This window comes from Quercus robur, chromosome 2 (genome assembly GCF_932294415.1).
Source record: "Quercus robur chromosome 2, dhQueRobu3.1, whole genome shotgun sequence".
Classification (NCBI taxonomy): Eukaryota; Viridiplantae; Streptophyta; class Magnoliopsida; order Fagales; family Fagaceae; genus Quercus; species Quercus robur.
The window spans coordinates 60,602,635-60,626,322 of NC_065535.1; the positions used below are offsets into that span (position 1 = coordinate 60,602,635).

General features: G+C 33.2%; 2 protein-coding genes across 3 annotated transcripts; both read right to left on the reverse strand.

The window, feature by feature from the left end:
• Positions 1 to 4,022: 4,022 nt before the first annotated feature.
• On the reverse strand, positions 4,023 to 13,062 carry LOC126714328 (uncharacterized). 2 transcript variants are annotated; one of them, XM_050414423.1, is made up of 11 exons: positions 12,670 to 13,062; positions 9,237 to 9,339; positions 7,736 to 7,749; positions 7,392 to 7,610; positions 7,197 to 7,268; positions 6,937 to 7,023; positions 6,343 to 6,381; positions 5,743 to 5,847; positions 4,911 to 5,076; positions 4,401 to 4,510; positions 4,023 to 4,310 (listed from the first exon to the last, which is right to left on the reverse strand). In XM_050414423.1, the coding sequence occupies exons 1-11, from the start codon at positions 12,892 to 12,894 to the stop codon at positions 4,224 to 4,226; spliced, it is 1,227 nt and encodes a 408-aa protein (XP_050270380.1). In that variant the 5' UTR covers positions 12,895 to 13,062; the 3' UTR covers positions 4,023 to 4,223. The 2 variants fall into 2 exon arrangements, with proteins under 2 accessions (XP_050270380.1, XP_050270382.1); XM_050414425.1 differs by lacking the exon at positions 7,736 to 7,749 and having other exon boundaries at positions 12,670 to 12,755.
• A 5,666-nt stretch (positions 13,063 to 18,728) lies between these two features.
• LOC126714329 (NAC domain-containing protein 54-like) lies at positions 18,729 to 23,668 on the reverse strand. The gene is made up of 7 exons (XM_050414426.1): positions 23,549 to 23,668; positions 23,138 to 23,432; positions 21,474 to 21,751; positions 21,020 to 21,352; positions 20,315 to 20,752; positions 19,704 to 19,782; positions 18,729 to 19,613 (listed from the first exon to the last, which is right to left on the reverse strand). Exons 2-7 carry the CDS (start codon positions 23,292 to 23,294, stop codon positions 18,913 to 18,915), a joined length of 1,986 nt encoding a protein of 661 aa, XP_050270383.1. The 5' UTR covers positions 23,295 to 23,432; positions 23,549 to 23,668; the 3' UTR covers positions 18,729 to 18,912.
• Between the last annotated feature and the right edge of the window lie 20 nt (positions 23,669 to 23,688).

The following is a 23,688-nucleotide window of genomic DNA, read 5'->3' on the forward strand; positions in this document are numbered from 1 at the left end:
TGGCACTGTTTTAATTTGGTGATAGGATCAGTTTTGTTATAATATTTTTCATCTTACTTTATACTTTGTTTTCTCCAAAGCAAGTGGGATTACAGGTTTAAATTCAATTCCCTTTGGGTTGCCACAATGGGCATAGTTTGTGGACTATTGTGTGCATTCGTGATAATTAGTCTCAACTCAAATGGATTGCAAATATCCTAATGTAATTGAAAGAAAAGAAAGCAAAGTTGGACTGAACCTTTTTTATGGATTTCTTGCCTAAATTATTAATGTAATTTTTGTTGCATGGCATTACTGTTCATCTTCCATGTTTTTGTAGGTATATATGTGGTTTCTGTTTACCAATTATGGATAGTGGATTAAACACTACCCTGTTAGTCCCATCAAGTTCTCTCAACCTAGGACCAATTAGACTCTGGTTGTCTAAATTAGTTTGTTATGAAGATTTTAATGCATCATGTGACTTCAACCTGCTCTCTTCTCTAGCTAAATCTCTCTCATACATTAAAATCAGTCATGAAACAATTCTTTCCTTAAGAAATATAGGAAAGAATTCTTTAAGAGAGAAATGTAAAATGTTTCAAAATTGTCTCTGGCATGGGAGTCCAAGCACCCCAGAAAATTCATTGCAATATGGGAAAGAATTCTGCAGTGAGAAATGTTTCAAAATTTGTCTTTAGAGAGTTTAATGAGCATTTTGTCTAGTTTGCATGATTCTTGTGAATCAGTTTCATAGCCTCTCAAGATTGATCTTAGGCAGGGCCGCAGGGGAGTCCCAGCCCCATGAGCAAGCCAGGATCAAGAATACAGAGATTAAAGGAATTTACTGGATTGGTTGATGATAGTCCAAGAGATTATGATAGAAAAGAAGGAAAACATAGGAAGACAGTAACCAACAAACAATGTATATTTTTTTATTTGGTTTTCACAACCGACAAACACTATGTTAGTTCCTTGCAAAGATTTTAAAAAAAAAGAAAAGTTGGTTTAGGTGGGCCCCATTAAGTTGATTTGTAGGGACATGACATGAAGGCCTTGAACCAATTTTAAGTTTGGAACTTATGATTTCCCTCCTTTGGAGCATCACTTGCAACCCAGTAGACCCAAGGGATCTCAACTGAACAAATGGGTCCAAATCCAAAGCTTTCTAAAGCAAGATCCATCATTTTATACGAGTCCACTTAGTAGGAGAACCTAAAATCTGTAATGATGTCTTCTTGGGCCAACACTCTTTCATGGTAGTGAGGCTAAGTCCAATATAGGTAAGGCGATACCTATCATGCCAATAAAAAAATAATTTGTTGAGCCTATGAAAGTGGTGTCTTTCACATCTCAGAGGGGATATCTTCAAAGGGTTATTGACAAGAGAATACATTAGTTGCATAGGGATAGGCCTCTCCCTACGCGCTTGGGAAAACATTGGGCAGCCAAAAAATGGCAGTATGCCATAGATGATTTCATTTTGCTAGGCAATGACTTCTAACTATTCAAATGCACTAGTGACTCTACTTGCAATTGCATTAGTATTTTAAATGGAGGGTCTTTCAGTGTTCTAGGAAAGTTAATGGTCCTCAAGAATTGGAACCCTGGAATGCCATTCAGTCAATGCAACTCAAGATGATATTAGTGAGGTCCTTCATTTCAATCTTCTCCGGCTTCAAATAGTGATGTAGCTAAAGAAGAAAATAAGAGAAATTTAATTAATAAAAATTCATCAACTGAAAATGGGAAGAGAAAATGGGGTCAAAATGTCTCCAATATCATTATGAAACCTCCTTAGAAACTATAATTTTCTAAATTTACAAAACCTACTTAGAAACTATAATTTTCTAAATTTACCTTTATTATAAGTGATTAATCATCTTGTGTTTGTAAAGCTTGGTTCTTTTCAACTCTTATGGTCTGTTGGGTTGGGGTGAAATAGGAAAGATAGAAAATAGGATAGAGAAAAGTGGAGAGAAAACTGATTTTATGGATATTTGATTGGAGAGAGGGAGGATGGAAAATTGGTACGGCTCAGGTGTTTTCTCCCTTGGCTGACCCAAATTCTATTTTCCCAATTTGGGGAGAACATAGAGGAGAGAGGATTAGTTGCAATCAATGACTAAACTATCCACCTCCTTCTCTTACGTGAACATGCTAGTTGCTCTTTTTTTTTTTTTTTTTGGCATGATTTTGCATTTTTAATAAATGAGCAAGATTTAGGTACAGTACTTAGGTAGTGTTCCTTAGGTTCCCTTTTTAAGATTTTGCCATATGGATTTTTCTCATAGGATGGAAGAGTATTTTTTAGTTAAGTAGTCACATGACTAAATCTTAAGAGGAGAATCTAAGAAACAGCACATAAGGTACTGTACCTAAGTTTTGTCCTTAAAAAATTTGGGTGATTGCCTTTTTTTTTTTTTTAGGTGGTTGTTTGTCACTTTTTTTGTTTTAATTGGACATCATTTTTTAACAAGGGCATATGAGTAAATTTAGTGTCTGTTTGGGAGCAGCTTATTTAACTGAAACTGAAAACTTTTTGTTGAGAGTACTGTAGATAAATGTAAAAATTAGCTGAATAGTACAATGAAACCCATGAATAGTACCAAAAAGGGTAGTGCGACCCATAAATAGTAGCAAAAATAAGCTGAAACTTTCAACTTGTCCCAAATGCACACTTATACAAAACTCATTTTTTTCATCCCTCTACTTTTCCACCTCCAACCAAACACAAATTAGGGAAACTAAAATCTCTTATATCTTCCCACTTTTTTATCTTTTCCTCATTTTCTAACCTCTTGCATTTTCATCCCTCCAACCAAACGAACCATTAAGTAGTAAGGGATCTTGCTTCCCCATGATGGAATAGTAATTTCTATGCATTAGGATCACACATCATTAATGCTTGTTCTACGCTTTTTTTTTTTGGGTATATCTTTACTTTTTTTGAAATAAATTTATTATAAAAATGAAAAAAATAAATAAAAATTGAGGGGACAAGATGCCCCTACCTTGACAATGTGCCATTTTGTTGTCATCCCTACTTTTATAAGTTTGCATTTCAATTTTCTTTTTAAAGAGTAGACCACATAGGGAAAAAAAACAAACTCTTCAAACTTCTCATAAATATATATATATATATATATATATATTGGGTAAAATTTGAAAATCTAACTATGTTATTCTATGTTCCTTATGTTCTTAACATTTATATCAAATTTCGTTCAAATCGGATGTTATTTACTATTTGATCAATATACTTATTTTTTATATACAATTTTAGATTACAAAAATTTGAAATTTTAACATTTGTTTGATAACATAGTAATTGATCTTTGATTTTCTTAAAATTTTGCAAGCATGAAAAATATAATAAAAACATGCAATCCAATGGTTAGATTTTCAAAATTCACACTCATAAAAATATATGAGGAGTTTGTAGAGTTTCTCTCCAAACTGGTTTGGAGAGAAACTTTGTTCGAAAAAAAAAAAGAAGAAGAAGAAGAAGAAGGAAATACTACTTTTATAAATACATTCCAATTTTCGTTTTAATGAGTAGATCACATAGCAGAAGCTCAAAACAAGCTAGTTTTTTGCAAATATAAATGCTAGTTGAGAATATCTACAATATACATGAAAGTTCATAAAAAAAAGTAATTAAACACATTAATAAATAAAAAGCTAATTAGAGTTCTAGTAGAAAAGATAAATTTAATTAATTAAAATTTATTTAGTGAAGGTCGAATATAATGTAATAAGAATTTGTTTAGTTTAGCATTGTTTTATTAAAACATATAATTGATCTTTTCTAAATAAACACACAACAAATTAGCATTTTTTATGGCTCTAAACATTGAAATCTTTGATGAAAGCAGGGCTTTCAAAAGCTAATGTTGCTGCAGAGGAGGAAGTCCTAAGAATCAAATGTAATTAAATAAACATTTATTTCAGAAGACCAAAAGTAATTTAATTAGAGTTTGTTTATTGTTAAATTTCTTTGTCCAAAAAAATATATAAATTGTAATTAGTTTCAACTGATATGTAACAATGTAATATTTTATAGCTCTGAAAAATTGAATCAATGCAATTATGAGTGCTACAAATATTATGAAAAACTAATTAATAGAATTATATCCTTGTGTAGCCTATACCATCAAATTTAAGGAATACTAAACAACCTTGAGGACAAATAATTTGAAATTCATTCTAAAAAATAAAATAATTTGAAACCATATGAAGCATTATCCGCAAGCTACTATGGTGGGCTGCAATGCTACGGAGGTATCCCTGTCACACATGTTAGCACTGATGCTTATTACTCCTTCTTCCTGCATGTCAAGATGTATAAATTTGAAGCATGAACCATAGAGATTCTTCAAAAAAGAAAATTTCCTTTTCAAAATAACTAATATTTTTACCTTTGCAAGGTTTCTAAAATGTGTTGTAGTGTAATTTCCTGTAGGAAATAAAGCTTCAACAAGATCTGCTAAAACCAACTGGGGTTGAGAGACAGCTCCATCAAACCAATCTTCACAAGAAAATTCATGAAAAGAAAAAGGATTAAACAAACTACACATATATAGTCATCAACTATAACTAAAATTTATCACAGAACATAATAACATGCAGAAACATGGTAGAATTGAAGGAATTATATGTTGATGAATTAGATACACCATTTCATGTGGGTTCCAAGTTAGCTCAATTGGTAAGCGGACACTATAGGTTGAAAATCTATTATATGCAAAAAAGAAAAGAAAAAGATAAACGATTTCATGTTTCCTTTATAACTGCCTTTGACAACTTCTGCTTTTAGCAGTTAATTACTAAGAAACCAAAAAAATCTTAGCATTACTATGAAAAAACATCTATGAAACTGAAATCTAGAAAATTAAGTGGAAGAAGAATTTCATTTTGAAAGTACTTACCAAGAGTAGTTGAGTTGTAAACTCTTTTATCATATCTCCATAAGCTTTGGTTTGTAAGAAAAGCAAAACAGGAGTGATCTTCAATATTTACATTCTGGAGAAAAGCTGCTAAATTGTAGCCAGATGGATCAGCAGTATATGTTTCGTCAATAATGACATCCACAGTCTACAAGGAGAATTGAATTCAAGTAAAAATGTGATCCCTATCAATGAAAAAAAAATTATCTAAGATCTAAAAATTAATTTAACACATTTGGCTCTCAAAGATTCATAATCATTTCATATTCAAAATTCATTTTTATTTGAAGAAGAGAATTTAACATTAATTTTAGATCAAGGCTAACAAGCTTTCATATTCTTTATGTAAGAAAAATATATGGACCAATCTCTCTCTTTCACATCCAAAGAAAAAATGGCATAAAGAGAACAGAGGACTCCCCAAAAATTTAAGGAAGAATTATTCACTGATAAGGATTGTTTCCAAGAATGCTTGTTTTTGATTTATTTGAACTATTACAGGCACAATTTGCTTTAGTACTAAAACATCAAACTATAGATAAATTAAAAAAAAATTTAGGTAACTTACGTTTCAAACAAATGTTTTTGCCAAACAATTTATGTAAAGAAGAAAGGAATAATAAAAACAAACAATAGTTTAATTAAAGGATAAAATTGTTTCCATAGCTAAATTTTATAGTTTCTACAGTTGGATATAACATTCCAGTAAGTTAAAACTTGAAGAACAATTGGATTCATACAAATGTACAATTTTAGTAAAATATGTAATCTGGTAAGCTTTTCACTTCATTCGTAATTTTATGATTCAACTTACACATAGGATGGCATGCAATTCATCCAAATCATCAGAATTAGAGATGTTATAGCTCATCTTATTGATAGAGTTGTCCACATTCCCTCCACCTGCATCTTCTGTGTACTGCATCAAAAGTATAAGTACATACAGATCCATTCAAAGAGTTAACAGGATTGGCTTAGCTAGGTTGAAGATTTGAATTCTCTTATTTTCCATACTTTTTCGGTGCAAAATCAAGACGAGAATAAAGTAAATGCTAAATAAAATCAAAATACGAAATATAAAATAGACCTACAACTTTTGTTGGATTTCAATGTAGGTTTATCAGTAATATTATTATTAAGAAGTGGAACTATGAACTATAAATTGAATGGATAGCATGTTAATTTTGTTCAGAAGTTAAAGTTTATTAAACTTCTTACAGTGATTTAGTTTTTCTTATTTTCTGTCTCACAAAAATTGTTGCAATAAAAAGTTTAAAACTACTTTGAATCGGACAAAAGCGATGGCATAAAATTTTAATCACAATGATTCATTAACAATAGATCCATTCCTGTGTTATGCCGTTATGATTTTTATGGTTTGACATAATGAAAAATTGCAAAATTTATTTGGTACCTTCATCTTGTATGTTTCCTTTGTAAATGACCAGACACCCTGCAAAGGAATAGCAAACCTAAATAGTAAGTTGCATAATTTTGCTTTGAAAAGCAATAGTAAGTCGCATATTATTCTTCCATTTGATTTCCTTCATTTTTTTTTTTTTCTGTGATTAATGTTAAAGGAACAATAGCAAGTAATTTTCGTTACTACTATGAAGCACAATTTATGTAGTCATATAAAGATTATAACTATAAAAACGAAATGGATATAGTTGGCAACAAGAATTAAAAATTACGAGGCAATCTAACAGTGTCAATGGAGGAAATAGTACATGGAATTACTAGGTAATAATGAAAGAAGAAGTTGCCTAAGGTGGTTTATAATATCACTGAATTACATAACTCTTTAGTCTTAAACTATATGTTAAGTTGTTGAGAAAAGATATATCACAATGATTTTTTTAATTGAATCCTATATTTCACTAACCCATTTGATAGCCACCCCAGAGGTTTTATCCAGGATTACTTTGATTCATGTATGGGTTATGCCTATATAAAAACACTATATTTTTCTGGTAAATTTAGAAACACTATTAAATAAGGTACAGACATCATAATATCCCATCCAGGCTACTGTTGGTTTGAATGATTTCTTGCTCGCCGCGACTTTAGTCAAGCACAAATAATTTTCTTTAACCTGCAAAGCAAAAATTATTTGTTAAAGCCACAACAAAAAAATCTTTGCATGGGTGTAAATATAATATTGATTCCAAAAGAAAAACAAAAAGACCTGTAATGGTGCACCACTTTCTTGTAATATTGTCACAATCATATATAAATATGTAATATATCATATACTGTTATACTTACTGCATCGTAGACTTGATTGGCTGTAGTTTCAAGATTTACAAAAACTCCCAAAAACTTGATCCACTCTGCCCTCTACCATTCAAAAACATCAAGGTCATATACATAATACTACGATTCTTTCATACTCATTCGGGGCATGTGTGTGTGTATATATATCATGTGCATGAATTTTTATTTATGAAATTACATGCATACCTGCAGAGGTGTCTCTTCTCCAAAGGGAGCAAAAGATGCAAAATTGCAAGCTTCTTGTTGATCAGTGTTGGTAACAAAGTGTACTGCAAATTGCGCAAGTTGTTGGGGCTCACTCTTGTTAATTATCTCAATTTCTCCACCTTCATACAATTTTAATACACATTGAGAAGCCACAGAATCTGATGTAATGCCCTTCAAGCTCCCTAGTAAGCCAAGAAGCTGTTCAAAAAGACATCAAGAGGCAAACTTTAAATGACGTAAAACAATTTCATTGAACATTTTTCTTTGGACGCTTCTATATATAAAACCAGAATTACAACTTACTGTAAGTCTGTGATCCTCACCTCGAAAAAGGAAACTGAAGTTTCACCAAAAGCAAAGGAGATGACACAAAGAAAAGGGTCAGATAAAATAAAGACCAAGGTAAAGGAAAGAGTTAAAATTTCTGTTCATTTAGATTGGGAATAATACACTAGAAATGAAGATGATGATGATTATTATGGTGAATGGTGATGAGTGACAATGCAATGTTAAATAAACAATAACAAAAGTCCTCTTTAGTTGGGCAAAGAGAGAGCTGAACACGGTAGCCCCTGTCACGGCTAATTGTGCAGAGCTTCCCAAATCTCATAATTAAAGTCTTACTATGAAATAAATAACTCTGCCCTTCTGTCATCAATTGGGGATGCTTGGAAGGGGCCAAAATGAGGATATACCCCCTTTCAGCCAAATTTTCCAACAAAATGTCTCATGTCTGAAACTATTTAGAGATATGTTCCTGTTTTAAACTCTAAAAACTCGATTTGCTAAAAATCGAGTTTCAATGAAAAACTCGATTTGCTGAAAATCGAGTTACAGGCAATCAAACTAAAAAAAAAAATTCATGGAACTCGAGTTCCATGCAAATTTTTTCAAGAAACTCAATTTTCAGTAAATCGAGTTTTTCATAAAAACTCGATTTTTAGAAATTTGAGTTCCAAAACAAGGACATATCCCTAAATAATTTCAGGCATAGAACATTTTGTTGGAAAGTTTGGTTGAAAGGGGTAAAACCCAATTTTGGCCCTTGGAAGGTGAATGTTGCTCTGTAATTGGTTTAATGAAAGTTTTCTTTATCAAGAAGAAAATAAAAGAAAATAAAAGAAAAGCACTCTTAGTACTCTATAACATTAAAGCTTTCTTGTTGTATAGAATAGAAGCTTTTGAATTTTTGTTAATTTCTTTTAATGTTATCACATAGGTTTTTAAAAGCTCATATTTTTCTTTATGTTATTAGTCTAATATACAAATTAATTAATTTTTTTTAAGTTGAAAATAATTTCTAAATAATTAGATGAAAATAATTAGAGCTCTTTGTTTTTTTTCAATAAAACAAATTAACATTAAAAAAATTATGATTAAATTAGGTTTTGATTTTCTTTAATAAAATTCTAATTTAAATTAGGTAAATTTTTTCAAGAGAAGGTCTTAGAACACAATTTTTATCGCAGCTTTTATGTAGTCGATCGTGAGTGATGAAAAAAAGTTGTTGTGAGTTCAAGTGAAAGTAGTAAACAACTACTCACAATTGGCTATATAGAATTGTTGCAAAGGTTGCAGCACAAAAATTGTGATTGTAGAATAACTGTTCTTTATGTTATTGAATTTAACTTTTTATATATCAATACTTATTAATCAGACATATATGAGAGACAGTGTGATATATATGGGGTGGGTGAGCTATTATCAAGAGAGAGAGAGAGAGTAATATATATGGGTGTATAAGCTATTATCTATTCAAAAACTCAAGTATAACACCGAAATTAATGGAAACATTAAAATGTGTGGTGTGAATAGCTGAAGTACCTGCAAATAATTCGGTATCAATGGAATAGTTTGACATTGGGATGACGAACGATTTGATCCTTGGGGTGCAATATTTTGTCCTTGCTGCCATCCTCGAGTTATCCTATAATTTATTTGTAAATTTTGACAAAATAAGTAATCATATGTATTATTCAAATGTTTTTAGTAAAAAGATACTCATACTACCATCCTAAGCAGTAGAAGAAAAATAATGAAGGATACCAAATTACCATGGTGGGAATGGTTGGTAAGCGGATACATTATTCAAACATTGAGTTGGCTTAGTAGATAGCCTGCATTTTGGCCCAAAGTATCGTTTGCTTTTTTTTTTTTTTAGACTAACTATTTTTTTTAAGAGAGTTTCAATTTATGACATTCGCTCTTAATGATAACTCTTTATATCAGATTAAGATACCAATCGGTTTTTGGTATAAGAGCAACCACATCAGCTCTTCTAAAAGATTTCGTCTATTTTACATAAAAAAACCTACTTTTTCTATTTCACACCATCATTTTTACAAAACATACACATCAATTCATCTATTAGAGCACGTAGTGGTGCTAAATAGTTATATTGCTAAAAATATAGCTATTAATCACAAAAGGAGAGCTGCAGTAGTGGAGGTAAAGCTAAAAAATTTAGCTTTTTAGTTACAGTGCACATCTAAAGCTCAAAGGTAAAAAAAAAAATATATATATATATATATATATTAATTGATTTCTCTCTCTTCTTTTATTAAATTAAACTTTTCTCTCTCCTTCTTTCTTTTCTCTTTCTTTTTCACATTCACTCTTTCTTCTTCACCGAACCAAACCCAGCACTTCTCCCTTTCAAATTTTTTTTTTTTGTTCCTTCCTCTATCAATTTTTTCTCTATTTTTTCTTACTACTTCACCTTTCTTTTTCACTGAACCCAGCCCTTCTCTTCTCCACCTTCATTTTTTTATTTCTTTCTTCCTCCAACTCCTCACCACTCCTTAGCCACTGCCCGCCAAGCTGCCAGCGACACAAGTCCTAAGCTGCCGGCGACCTAAACCTGGTGGTGGTGGTTTTGTTTTTTTTTTAAATCAGAGTTGTGGGTGGTGGTTGTTGAGGTAGGTTTGTGGTGGTGGTGGTGGATTGTTGATTGGGCTGTGTTCATGGGTTGTGTTTGTGGTCTATGTTCATGGTGGTGGTGGGGGGTTGTCCCAAGCCATTACTGTGGGCGGTTGTTGTTGGCTGTGGCGGTGGTGTGGGGTTTTTTTGTTGGTTGTTCCTGGGTTTTTTTTGTTGCTGGATTTGTGGGTTTGTTGAATTTTGAGATGATTTTGTTGCAAATTTGATGGATTTAGGTTGTGTTAATGGTGGCTTGTGGACAGTGGAGGTGGTTGTGGGTGGCTGGGGTTTTGGGTTTGCTTACTGTTCTTCAGAATCTTCAGTTGATTGATGGTTTTTTTTTTTTTTTTTTTTTTTTTTGCAGTGGGGTGTATTATTTTATTGTAGTAGATATATTATTTTATTGTAATATTTATATTATTTTATTGTGCTAAAAGCTAAAATAGATCCACTGTTGCAGGATGTTTTGTAAAATGAGTAGGTAAAATAGATAAAGTGACTTTTTGTGGTGCCAAATAGTTAAAAAAATAACTCCACTGTGGATACTCTAAATGCACTATATTTTATATAAATAATATTTTTATGAGTTGAAGAGAAAGAGAGAGTAAGTGGAAGAGAGAATGTGAGGGGAGAGAAATAATACTAAAATAATGTATAGAAGAGCTATAGTAACTGTGCATATATGCACGGTTACTGTAGCACTTATGAGGCTAATAGGATAGCCAATTAGTAAAGAATAAAGATAATAGTGTTATGACTTATAAGGCTAATAGGATAGCCAATTAGTGTTAGCCTAACACCATGACCATATATAAATATGGTTATTGTCTCTTTTAATTTTGTGCTATAAGAGTAATCACATCAGTTTGTGCATAAGATTCCGTTTACTTTACACTTAAAACCTACTTTTTCTATTTTATAACATCACTTTTACAAATCATTCACATCAGTTTATCTATTTTACAAGATATTTCAATAAAATATTCATTCTTCTCAATTTTTTTTAATTATTTCTCTCAACTACCACTTTACATTCGCGCGCCCTCTCTCTTTCTCTGCCCATTTTCTGATTTGTTGCTCTCTCTCTGTACCCATCTCCATCCATCTCTATACCCAGTTAGATCTCCATAGATAGCTTCACTCCTCAAACAAGACCCAATCTCCAAATTAGCACCGATCTCCAGCAAGACCCATCTCTCTACCCATCTCTATACTAACACAGATCAACTCTCCCTCTCGGTCAAATCTCCCTAGCTCTGATCAGGCAAGACCCATCTCGGTCAAGCTCTGTTCAAGCAAAACCCATGAGCTCCGATTGTTCCACAAGCACCGATCAAGACCCACGAGCTCCAATCTGTCTCTCTGTTGGTTTGTTCGTGTGGGTTTGTTTGTGTGCGGGTGTGCTTGTGTATCTTTGTATTGATTTGTCTGTGTGGATGTGTTTGTGTGTGGGTGTATTTGTGTGCATCTGAGGAAAAAGAAGATGAGGAGAGGAAAGTCACTGAGTTCATTGTGCACGGAGAAGAGAGAGAAAAAAAGGTGCGAATGGAAATTAATAAAATAATAAATACACATGCTACAGTAACTGTGCATATATGCACGGTTACTGTAACAATTGTGCACAAATGCACAATTATGCACAAGTTAGTGTGGGTGTTTTTTTGCTCAAATTGTGTAAAAGTAGTTAGTTTTTTCGTTTTGCACAATTATACCGAAACTGATGTAATTGCTCTAAATCTCTATAAGAGCTCGGTTTTTTTAAGATGGATTTCATGTGAAGTTTTTGGGTCTTCGGTTGGTACAGGGATTTCAATCCTAAATCTGTTGGGTTTATTCACTTTATTGTTTAGGGATTGTAGCTGATTATTTATTTATTTATTTTTTTAAAAGGTCACCTAGCAGGCCACATGGCAACATAGTTGGCATAAAATTAAAAAAATAATATTTTAATTTACAGTAAGTCACCTCACTTTTTTCTTCCATCATTCAATGATTTGGATTATTTTGACAAAAATATCAAAATGTTAGAGACTCTATACGACAAATATCATATTAGGGACAATTTTGACATATAAGACAAATGTTAAGGACGAAAATAATAATTAACCCTACAAACTATATCAAAGTTACAAACCTCTCTCCTAGACTTGAGGGTAAAGTTTGGGTCTATAATCTATATTAGACCTATTGGGAGACCTACTGGGATGATGGCCGTATCTACTTTCGAGCACATATCATCATTTTGGATGCATTACAGCCCGAGTTTGAGTTTCTCCCAGATTAGTATCAGTACAGTAATAGACTAATAGTAGCGCGTAAAGAAGAAAGAAAAGAGTACCTGGATGAGAAGGTAGCTCTTGCCGTCAATGGCATTCTTGATGACTTTGAAGGTCTGGCCATAGTATATATGGAAATTGACGGCATCTTCCACCTTTGAAATGTTACCCACTTTCACCGTTGTTGCTGCATGAACACCATCAAGACACCCAACATTTAAGAAGACCACTACGCCAAGGAAGAAGAAGAAGAGTTGCACCACACAACAAGAGCAATAAGAAGCCATGCTAAATGAACAAGATCGAAAAACAAGACCCTTTTTGGCTTTTACTACTCTATAACATTTCTGCTAGCTCTTTGAGCACGCGCATGAATATATATTATATGTAACTATGAACACCCCACACAGCTATCTAAAAAGAGAGATAGATTTGCAGCTTTTAGAATTGGGAATAGTGGTGGTGGTGTCAAATTAATTACATGAATATTGGGGCGGGAATCATTTTTTGGCATCTTGTGGACTGGGGCATATGTACTTCGTTAATTGGTCTGTGAATAGTATGTTACCCGTGAACCCATAGGTTGTCATTTTCTTTTCAACCTTTGCCATTTGTTCCTGTTTCCTACCCTTTCTGTCTTCTCCATCATCAAACCCATGTGGTGCGCACCACTACCAAGTCAAAATGTCCAAATTATCATATGCTTTAGTAAAAATATGAATTTTTTTTTCACATTATAATTTACACACTTAAAAATTTGGGCTAATTTTAATTTTACCAAATAAAATTTGAATTTACTCCATTAAATTACACAACGTTTAGATTTAAGCAATTCTATCTATGTCTGTTGATAAGCTGACTCTTAAGTGCCACGTTAGCTCAAAATGATATAATTTTTTTAAATACATTAAAATGATGTTGTTTTGTCTATAGAATATATATGTGTGAGTGTGTCTAAGAGTTTTTTTTTTAAAATTTTTTATTTATTTTGTTTTCATTTTCATTTTCACTTTTTCTCTTTTTTTCACTCTTTAGTGGCATTTACCTCTTGAATCTCTCTTCTTCAAAACAATGGTGTCCTTGTTGTCCACTTTGGGCTCTTTCTACTCATTGTCTTTGTAGGTCGACTCATTCAACTGGAAGTCTGGAAAATTCATCGGAGTTGTCGTAATCGAAATGGACCATACCTATATAAGTAATGAATGACATCATTGTCATCCGGTAATGTCTTTGTCGTTGACATCATCTTCGGCAACTTAAAAGAGGCTGAGAGAGAGAGAGAGTGAAGAAGAAGAAGAAGAAGAAGAAGAAGAAGAAGAAGAAGAAGAAGAAAAGTAGAGCAACGAGAGAATGAATGAGAACGAATGAACTTAGAATTTTTGTGTGTTGAGTGAGTTCATAAACAATGAAAGTAAAAGATTTAAAGAGCAAGGAGTGGGAAGTAGTCATCTCAATCACTATTTGGCCTTAGCACAGAGAGAGAGAGAGAGGTAAAAGTTATTTTTTGTTGTTGTGAATTTTAGTAATTATTTTATTTAATATATATATATATATATATTTTGTAAATTGTGTGACTGTGTTTTAATTGGGCCAATGGTAAAGATTGTGGGCTTATTTGGAATTTAATAAACACTTTATCAACAAATAAGGTTAGAAAGGTTTAAATCGAAATACTATATAATAATAGGAATGTGGATCCAAAATTTCAAAATTTATAGGATAAACTTAAAATTACCTTAAATTTTAATGGTGTAAATTGTAACTTAGTCTCTTCTTTTTGTTGTTGAGAATTTGTGTTCTTACTATGATTAAATGATTTTGAGATTTTTTGCAATAATGCCACAAACACAACTATTTTAAAAATAAATTTCATAATTATTAAAGTGATTGACTATAAATGAAGAAAAAGTAATGGATTTATGAATGTGAATTGTGTCCATTACTACTCACAATCAATTTCTTCGGTAATTGTAAAATCTATTAGGAGAAAAGTTGTGAACAAGTGCTTTATTACGAGGGCCTGCTATATAGAACTATAGATCGAATTATTCACGGACCTCTAGGCTCTGGCTAATCCCCCTCAAGTGGATGGATCGGATGGGTGTAAACGAACCTTATATGCACAAAGATATTTTTTCTTTGTTTATTTTTAATGAACATAAAGATCTAATATATCTTTTTTTTTTGGTTGATAAAGTAAAGATTTAATATATCAATCCTTCACAGAAAAAGCACTTATATTTTCCTATTGTAATGACTAGAGAAATCAATATTTTATACTTTCTCTTTCTGAAGCTTAAGAGTTAAGACCATAGATGTGATTGGGTGGTTAGGCAGGTCCAGTCGCACTTTTGCAGTGCTCATCCAGCGGTGTGTTCACAAGAAGAAGCAACATTAAAAGATGGGTTGAGTTGAATAATATCAAATTGGACCCCATCTTCCCATGCATCTTAGCACCCGTGATGACCTTGTATATCATTATCATTATCATTATCTTGATATCATAGAGCTCAAGTGTCTTTAGCATGGGAACTGGGGATGTAAGAAAAAATGCCATTAAATACTCCTAAAAATCTTTTCAAAAGTTCCCTTACCTTTTGGCCATAAGTTGTGATAGACAGAAGAGACCGAGGACTGTCGGGTTGTCTAACATCCCCTTAATACTTTCATGCCACTCATAAGCTAGATTTTTAAAGTCTTCTATTGGCAAATTTTAACTCTTACTTAAAAAGAAAATTTAAAAAAATAAAAACTCATTCAAATTCTGTTATGACCCAAGATAATGTGCTGGGTAAATTATTATTTGTATTAGAAGTATTTAAATTTAGGCTTGGTGATAAATCTTTATCTGAATAATGTAATAGTAGATTAGTATTGTTATTTGCTTGTATTTAAATTGATCCATATGTTTTAGGAAAGAATTAGTTCCTATGTTTTAGGATACGTTGAATGCATTAATGAAAATTAAGCAAAAAATTAACTAAAAAATGCTTACTTCCTTTCTCAAGTTCAGAAGGCTAATTACTTCGAATTGACTGATCTATCTTTCAACTATCTTGGTTCACAACATTTGGTATTAAAGTATTTCAATCCTCTCACAAGCACTATAACACAAAAAAAATAAATCAACGATTGTATTTTTTTTCTACCCAGCAGAAAACCCGTCTTTCAAATCACAACTTACCAAACGACCACCATCTTACTCAACCAGCCACAATCTACAAGTACAACCCACCAAAAAAAAAGGGGCAAAACAACACTGGATCTGCAAGCCCCAAACAACCTGTTCCATCAAGAGTCCAAGTTTCCAACCAGTAACCGTACAACGTCCAACTTGCTTTTTATTTGCCCCTAACTTAAAACCCCAAATAGTTCCTGACCCAGCCAAAAAAAACCCCACACACTAGTTCCCACAATTCACACCCAAAAAAAGAAAAAAGAAATATTTTGAAATTTAGTTTTTGCATCAAACAAAGTAAATCATGTCTAGCCTATATCAATGCTTCAATCTCGAAGAACAATGAACAATGTCAGAGCATGCAACCGAATGTTAGAGATTGTCAAGGATATGTCCAAAAGCATTGCAAGAATGGAAGCAATGATGCAAGATTTGTGGGATTAAATGATAGAGGTCTTAGATAGTTAGATGAACAATCCAATGTAATTTTGGAAATAAAAGAACAATCAAAAGTTCAAGGATCCCATGAAATTTCGGAGAATCGAAGTGATGTACTCCAAGCATCACCAATAATTCTAGAGAGCAATAAGTCGGAGGATGCACTTGCTATACAAATTACATTTGAAGATCAAAGGATTAATGAAGTGGAAAAGATAAATCAAAGGGATCTTCTCGTGATTTCGAATAAGCCTAGTCTAATTTCATCAATTGAATTTGTCATTCCCTGTGAGTTCAAGGATGTGAAAATCAAGGTTTTTCCGTTCACAAAAATGCTTAAAGAATTAGTGCAAATATCTATGGTCCGAATTCTTATCCTTCAACTATTTAAAGTTTGAGGTCGAGTATTCTCTAAACAATATGAGCAAGTATCAATTTTTATATCTCGGAATCTTGAGGACAAGATTCATTTGAAGGGGAAGAGAATGTTATGACCCAAGATAATGTGTTGGATAAATTGTTATTTGCATTAGAAGTATTTAAATTCAGGCTTGGTAATAGATCTTTATTTGAATAAGGTTGTAGTAGATTAGTATTGTTATTTACTTGTATCTAAATCGATCCCTATGTTTTAGGATATAATTATTTCCTATGTTTAAGGATTTGTTGATGAGGTTGTCTCATCCTTGGCTGTTTATGTACGTTGAATGCATTAATGAGAATTAAGTAAAAAATTAACCCAAAAATGTTTATTTCCTCTCTCAAGTTCAGAAGGCTAGTCACCTCGAATTGACTAATCTATCTTTCAATTATCTTGGTTCACAACAAATTCGGTTTTAGTACTTGAAATTAAAAATCAGTAAATCTATTTATTAAAAAGTTTAAAAGGTATAAAATGTAATTTTATTCTTTGATCAAATTAACTCTAACAATGAAAAAGCTTCTTTGTCATCTCTGGGAGTACGAAACCGAGTGAGAATTCGAGGCTTCAATCGGTACAATTAATTTATTATAAATGAGTTGGGGTTTATAATGGGAGAACTAAAAAGGAAATCAAGCACTAAAGCTTAATAAGGACTTGAGAGCAAAAAACCCAAAGGAGTATGAACACAATAATGCTGATGTTATATTTAATCAAAAACAAGTGAACAAGATATTTCTCTCTCTATTTGTGCATTCCCTTAAGTTTTTGGAGGGGGGGGGGGGGGGGGGAGGGAGGGAATAAGCTCTATCTCCTCCCTTTTCACCTATCTTAGCAGTGGATTTCAGTAGTGGGATGGATACTTGTTCCATCAAGGGTCTCCTCCACCTTTTACGAGAGGTGAGTATGTGTCAATAGCACTGGTCAAATTGGTCATTTTGTTATAAATGCAGCCTTGTTAATCAAGGGGGAACATCCATTTAATGTGAATGTGACCTTTGCCAAATCTAGGCGTTATCTTCTCCAGTTCGTTGGAATTATTCTCATTGTATAGTGGGAGCTCCTCGACCATATTGCCTATGACATTGGTAATTCGAGATGAACTTATCAGACAAGACACAAACTGTGGATACGTAATGAAATCCGAAGCCCCTAATTGGGCTCTTGGGCTTTCCCATTATCAATTCTAGTCGAGTTGTAACACAGCTCATTGGGCCGGGCTTAACCCATTTATTACTATTTCCTTAGTCCTAAGCATCGTGGGCCCTTGTGTATGGGCCGATCTTCTCCACCCACACCATCTTTTCATGAAACACAAATGTTGAAGCCTTGAGTTGAGAGAGGACGATCAACTGTAATAAGTTCATCAACAAGAGATTTTACCATATGTAAAAAATGTGCAATAGAGAGATCACCATGCATGCTTGAGACTTTAGAGTTGCATGTGAATACGAAAATTTTGGATGTTGGAAGCAGAAGCCAGCGAGGATTCAAGATTAGCTAGCCCAAATGTCTTGAGGGTTATTGAGACCAACAACAAGAGGTAGAGTCTCATCCAAGATATAAGAAATAATTAGAAGTTGATCTTGGCAAGTCTAAGAGATGAAGGCATGATTTGGAGTCGAGACATTGTGAACACATATCGTGGAAGGTGGACAACGGTTGGAGCCATAAATAAAACCCATAAGATCTTGGCCTTTGGGATATGGAATCACTTGAGTTATTCAATAAAGGTAATTTTTGTTGGTAAGTTTGAGGGATAAAAAATGGTTAGCATTTGACGAAGAAAGAACATATGTAGTTTGTGGAGAAGTATCAGTTGGGTGAAGTGTGGGGGAAGATGAAGGAGATGAAGAGAGAAGTTGGAAGCCATGAGGGTTGAGATGGCTCTGATACCAAAATTGAAACATAAGTTGGTTTGGGTTAATTGTTCACTCACTCAATCTATTGAGTGTTTGATGTATTTTATTTACATAGTACAAATGATATTATGATAAATATTACAAGAATTCATAAATGCGTTAAGTCAAATACAAGAGATGAGATAATGTCAATACTGCAGCCAACCTATCTTGAAACAGATATGTGAAAATTCTATAAATAGAAATGAACAATTAATTATCAAATAATTTAGAGTCGATAAGAAGTACAAGTATATTGAGATGTAGCTGCCTATAATATGGAGAAGGGTAACTTTTGCCCTCCCAAATTAGCAACTATGGTTAGAAATGAAGTAAAAAAAAAAAAAAAAAAAAAAAATTCAATCAATCAATCCCTAGGTATAATGTGGTTAGCCCACATGGTAAAAAGAGCCAAAGAAACGGTGAGGAAAATCTCTATTCTCTTGAAAAAAGCACTAAAGCTATTCCCCCCTTCTGTGTTAGTCACCACTGAAACCTGTCCCCTCTTGTCATTGCACTTGATTCTGCCTGGTATTTTCTTGCTTTTCCCATTGTTAGAGCAACCTTCTTCTTTCACACTGCCAGTTGAGCTAAAGCCATCCATCAATTTCTCTTCTTCCATATGCTCCCCAAGATACATGTGCACCAAAAGAAGTGTGACCACACACATGATTGCACATGGATTCACTGCTTTGGTGAATGCCACAAACTTCCCTCTTGCGAATGCCTTGAACTTTCTAAGGAAGGAAGCTCTATTCTCAGCTGTAATTTGTGAATCTTCTTTCTCTATTGAGAAGCTACTCACCAGCACGGGGTTTAGGTGGACCTTAACTGTCTGTGAAGGCACTATTTGGTGAAAGAATGTCTCGGCTACCTGGCGAGTTGAAATGAACATTCCATGATTAACTTTAACTTCCTCGATGACCTCGAAGCTCGGAGAGCTTGAATAATCTTCCAAGTTTCCATCATCAAGAAAGTTCTCATTTGGCTCATCGATGAATCCAAGTTGGAAGTTATTCATCTCTGAATCATTGAATTCCTTACAGCTTTTGTCATGCCCACTTTCTCCTGCAATTAAACGCTTGTTAATGTAATAAAGGAAAATGAAGTGGTCAGAATATAGAAAAGAAGGTAAAGAAGCAACTGCCATTTAGATACCTTGAAACTCATGCTCTTCTCTTCTTGGAAAGTTTGAAATATCTTCTATTGGAACGACCTTGTGTTCTTCAATAAAACTCTGTCCATTAAGTATTAAAAAAGAAAGAAAAAAACTATATACGTAAGGATCTATATTAAGCACTTTCATGGATCTGGTCGTGCTAAAGAACTAATAAATATACTTTGATGCGATGCAACTAGGGTGCACAATGATATTGGTTCCTAGTGCAAAGGCAGTTTTTCTATTATATATGTATGGTTCCTTACTTGTATGGCTTTCCATAGTCGGCATATTTTGACTAGTCATCATTTTGAGTTGATGGTTATACTTTGTGTGTTAGTGATACTATAAATTGTACTATATAAATCTTATAAAGTATAAATCACTAATTACCCAAATATATATATATATATATATATATTTATTAAATGACATTGATCACATTTATTATTAGATCGGTTATATTTTGTAGTGACAATGTTATAGAAGTTTTAGCATTTTCCTTTTATTTTTCCTAACATTTTTATCAATTACTTTTAGAAATTTTTTATAAAAGAAAACAAAACTAACAAGATAAATCCGCCATATCTATCAAATAAAATAAAGGTACCTTCTCTAGTTCTTTGTCTGACATTCCCACCCATCTTAAGTTCTCTGTCATCCTTTCTGTCTTAAAATCTTCATCTAGACCTCCAATCTGTATTGACCTTGCATTTGGATCTTCCCAGGGTTTGTCTATATACCTCTCAGCACTCACATCATTAACTTGATTGTAAGTATCTCTGCCAACCATAAAGGAAAAATCATCATCCGGGGCATAATTTCCACCCCATGTCCCCGGAAAGTTATTTTGATTTGTCAGTTCCTGAGAAGCTTGAGCAACTGAAAGAATTTCCTGCAAAATATCAGTTTCACTTGCACTTTCGCATATGGGTGTTAATTGTGACACTTTAAAGTCAGTGAATCCAACTTGAGGGAAGTCCTCCATCTCCAATGAAGGAAGTGAGAACCGATGCTGCAACCTTGCACACTCTAATGTTATATCTACCTGCAAAGGCATAAGAAAATAGTATGATCAGGAGCGCATTTGGGCTTCTCAAATAATAATAATAATAAAAAATAAAATAAAAAAAAGGGAGCGCATTTGGATGTAACTTTTTGCTGAAAATTCATTTGCTTATTCACTGAAGGTTTATTAAAGAATAGTTAAACCTAGAAAATGTAAGGCTTTAAAAGGCAGTACGTAACCAAATATGTTAAAATGCTTTAAACACAACATATGTTGATTAAAATGTCTTATATTAGAAAATTTTACCTTAGATGGAGGGTATGAAACGGTTCCATAATTTGAAAATGTTGGAGGTGTGAAATTAAATGCATCTTCTGATAAGAACTGCATCCATTTCCCATCTCTAGTTCCACTGATATCATGTGATGATCCAGCTACCATGTTGGGCGAGCATGAATTATCATATGGCATTCGATAATCCGTGCTCTCCAAGTCTTCACATCTTCCTTCGGAATACAGTTCAATGCTAGATGAATGGTCACTAGTTAGTTGATAACTGGTAGAAGGGATAGCATAATGCTCTCCTATTTTTGGACCAGTTGCACTCTTTTTGAACACACGACAAAGCGCATATGCATCCTGCAAATATTAATTTACAAATTAATATGTATTTGGTCATCAAGTGGTACGAGAATTATACACAAATCAAATGATTTTGAGGGCATATGAATGAGAAAAATAAGAAAACAGGTTAATGTACCTGCAAGCCTGAAGGAATTTCACATTCTCTCTCGTCTAGACGATATTCATGCATAACCCAATCTGTTCGAGCACCGTGAGGTGCTCTCCCTCGATAGTAAACTAGGGTTTTCTTCATACCCACGGCTCGCGTCTGAGAGTTCACTTTTCGATCCTTCCCGGTGGCCTTCCAATATCCAGCTTTAGTTGCACGATTAGTCCTTGATCCATTCGGGTACTTCCGATCCCTTGGACTAAAGAAATACCACTCCAGGTCTTTGCTAGGCAATAATGATTTTCCTGTAATGTTTAGGTTCGTTAAATTTACAATGTCATAGCACTTGCAGTGACCGTGTGTAGGTAGACTCGAAAGAGAGTACTTCGTTTTTAGGAGCAACCATAATGAAAGCCATTAAACACAAGCCTTTGGTTTTTTCATGTTGTCAAAGAATTGAACAATGAAAATGCGACAGAAATATCTTTCTGTTAACTTAAAACTCAAAACATTTACAAATTCTGCATGCACCAACAGGAATAATTATTAAAGCATTGAACATATTACTAGGGTTCATTTCTTAGATATGAACATGGCGAGAACTTTAGATATAAGAAAATCATAGGGCTTCCGTGATCTAGAATCTGTAATAATTAATATGTTTATGTACCCTTGGGAGTTGGGAATTAATCATTTAGCTCATGTTAGTCAAAATATATGTATTTAAAATATTACTAGTAAATTTTAAAGCTACAAAAAGCATTGGTACATTGGTTGAAACTCATTATCTCGAAGACAATGCAATGCTTTTACTTTTTCCATATTGTCTTTTGACTTGGGTCACCCGAGTTGTCTCCCTACAATTCTTCATGTACACAACAAAAAAAATCTAAAAAGGAGGGACCATGCCTTAGCGTCCCAAGTACCATTCCTTTTTCCAGTGAAAACAAAAAACCAAGGTGGAATGAGCTATATTTTATGTTAAAGTTAAGATATTTGACTAGTATATAAAGCATGTTCAATGAGTTTAAGTAATTTTCATAAATAGAAAAATGGAAAAAGAAGCTAAATCGTGTCTAAAGCAATGGTTAGGTTCAATATGGGTGTGGTCACCTTTTGAAAAAGGTTTCATGATGAACATCTTTCGGCCTTATCTTAGTCAGATTTCTAATGAACTAGATACGCACTTAGAGAAAAATGACCCTGATTATATATTATTCTCCAAAATCTTATTATAATTTCAGTGGTAGGTCATTTATTAATTATGTGTAGTGCAAAAGCCAAGGAAAATTTTTCATATTCTTTATGCAGTAAGGTAGGAAGAAGATCCAAAAGAGAGAAGGAGAAAGCAGCTAAGAATTATCATGCAAACCCTATTTAAGAAAAAAGTTTTTTTATCACACATATATGTAATTAATTAACTTCATAATTCGACAACTTTTCAAGAAGCAAACAATATTCCTTGATTTTTCTTTTACCAACCGCTTATTCTTTTCTTTCCCCATTTATCATTGGTATCAAGCAATATTGTGGATGGCATGTAAACCAAGTAAATGGCTCAATGAACAACTTCATAATAATAATGCAAAAAAAAGTTTTCGTTTTTCATTTAAAATGAAATAAAAATATGCAAAAAATTAAAAATAGAATAAGAAAACAAAAAAGAGGAACACTGGGAAAAAGGGATATACCTGGTAAGTCCCAAGGTTCACACTTGTATAGATCAACCTCAGGGATGATCTCCAAATCAATCTTACGGCCATTGATCTTTCTTTTGAGATAGTAAGCGACGAGTTCCTCATCGGTAGGGTGGAAGCGGAAACCAGGAGGCAATGAAACAGGAGCCATATTATATATGATCACCTTCTTAATTGGAACTTCTTCTTGTCCTTTTTTAAACAAAAATGAAGGAAAATAATGACCAGCCTCGTATTCAAAAAAACAAGACCAGCCCTTTGAATTCAAACAACTGTACAACAATTAAAACTGCACCACAACAAAAACAAAGCAAAACCCTGAAGAAGTTAGTAAGCACATTAGATAAGAACCATGCATGTTAATGAAACAAACATGCATACGTAGAGATAGATAGAGAGAGAGACCTTAGACAGAAGAAGATCCAAAAGAGAGAGAAGGAGACAGAGAGGAGAGAGTTGATGAGGAAAATAAAAAGGGGAGAGAGAGGTGGAATGTGGGAGTTGCTTGGGGTTTTGATAAGAGAAAAAAGACAAAAAGAAAGAGA

Coding starts and splice junctions, on each gene's coding strand:
- LOC126714328 (XM_050414423.1), bottom strand. CDS start 12,894: ATGGCTTCTTATTGCTCTTGTTGTGTGGTGCAACTCTTCTTCTTCTTC. Junction 6,382..6,936: donor CCTGGATGGGATATTATGAT/GTCTGTACCTTA, acceptor ATTCCTTTGCAG/GGTGTCTGGTCATTTACAAA. Junction 4,511..4,910: donor TTACAACTCAACTACTCTTG/GTAAGTACTTTC, acceptor TTTCTTGTGAAG/ATTGGTTTGATGGAGCTGTC.
- LOC126714329 (XM_050414426.1), bottom strand. CDS start 23,294: ATGGCTCCTGTTTCATTGCCTCCTGGTTTCCGCTTCCACCCTACCGAT. Junction 21,353..21,473: donor AAATTCCTTCAGGCTTGCAG/GTACATTAACCT, acceptor TAATATTTGCAG/GATGCATATGCGCTTTGTCG. Junction 19,783..20,314: donor CAGACAAAGAACTAGAGAAG/GTACCTTTATTT, acceptor CTTAATGGACAG/AGTTTTATTGAAGAACACAA.